This window comes from Nicotiana sylvestris, chromosome 8, assembly GCF_000393655.2.
Source record: "Nicotiana sylvestris chromosome 8, ASM39365v2, whole genome shotgun sequence".
In the NCBI taxonomy this organism is placed as follows: Eukaryota; Viridiplantae; Streptophyta; class Magnoliopsida; order Solanales; family Solanaceae; genus Nicotiana; species Nicotiana sylvestris.
The window spans coordinates 119,272,563-119,273,495 of record NC_091064.1 but is presented as its reverse complement, the minus strand read 5'-3'; the positions used below and the strand labels follow the sequence as shown (position 1 = coordinate 119,273,495).

Here is a 933-nt window from a genome sequence, read left to right as displayed (position 1 = left end):
GAAATTCGTAACTGCAACAACATTCTTTTTCGGCAGTCGCACAAAGAAAAAGTGCAGTCCACATTTCCTGTTTTGATGACACAACCTTGTCTACCATTTCTCATCGAACACTAATCCATGCAGCACACTTCAAATCAAGTTAAAAATAGCAAATAACATCCAACTAAAAAAGAGAAAAAGGAAAATAACTTGGGTTGTCTCCCAAGAAGCGCTTTATTTAATGTTGTGGCACGATGCAATGTCATAGCATCCTCAAGTGAAGTAAATACTCTCTCCAACTTTTCTTAAGTAGTGAGTCACCCGGTGACCATTGAATCGAAATATTTCATGGTTCTTTTTCTTCAAATCCATTGCACTGAAAGGTGTCACACTAATAATTTCAAATGGACAGCTCCACTTTGACTTAAGCTTCCCGAAAAACATCCTTAACCTTGAGTTAAACAACATCACTAGATCACCGACCATGAACTCCTTATTCCAAATATACTTGTCATGAAGGTATTTCATCTTTTCTTTGAACAAGGATGAACTCTCATAAGCATGGTACCGTAACTCATCTAATTCATTCAAGTGTGTAACTTGCAAGTTAGCGGCTACATCCCAATCAAGATTCAATTTCTTCAAGGCCCATATTGCCTTGTGCTCTAGTTCCACTAAAAGATGACAAGCTTTCCCGAACACCAATCGATATGGAGACATTCCGATAGGTGTTTTGTAAGTTGTCCTATATGTCCACAGTGCATCATTAAGCTTTTTGGACCAATTCGTCCGATTTGCATTCACCTTTTTGAAAAAAATACTCTTTATCTCCAAGTTGGAGACTTCCACTTGACCACTAGCTTGTGGGTGATAGGGAGTCGTGATCTTGTGAGTAACACTATATTTGCTAAGTAAAGTATCAAAAGCCTTGTTGCAAAAATATGATGCCTCGTC

At 38.2% G+C, this 933-nt stretch overlaps 1 protein-coding gene across 1 annotated transcript; it reads right to left on the bottom strand.

Annotated features, from left to right (window-relative positions):
- Positions 1–252: 252 nt before the first annotated feature.
- Positions 253–699, bottom strand: LOC138875594 (uncharacterized). The gene has a single exon (XM_070154438.1). It carries the CDS (start codon positions 697–699, stop codon positions 253–255), a length of 447 nt encoding a protein of 148 aa, XP_070010539.1.
- Between the last annotated feature and the right edge of the window lie 234 nt (positions 700–933).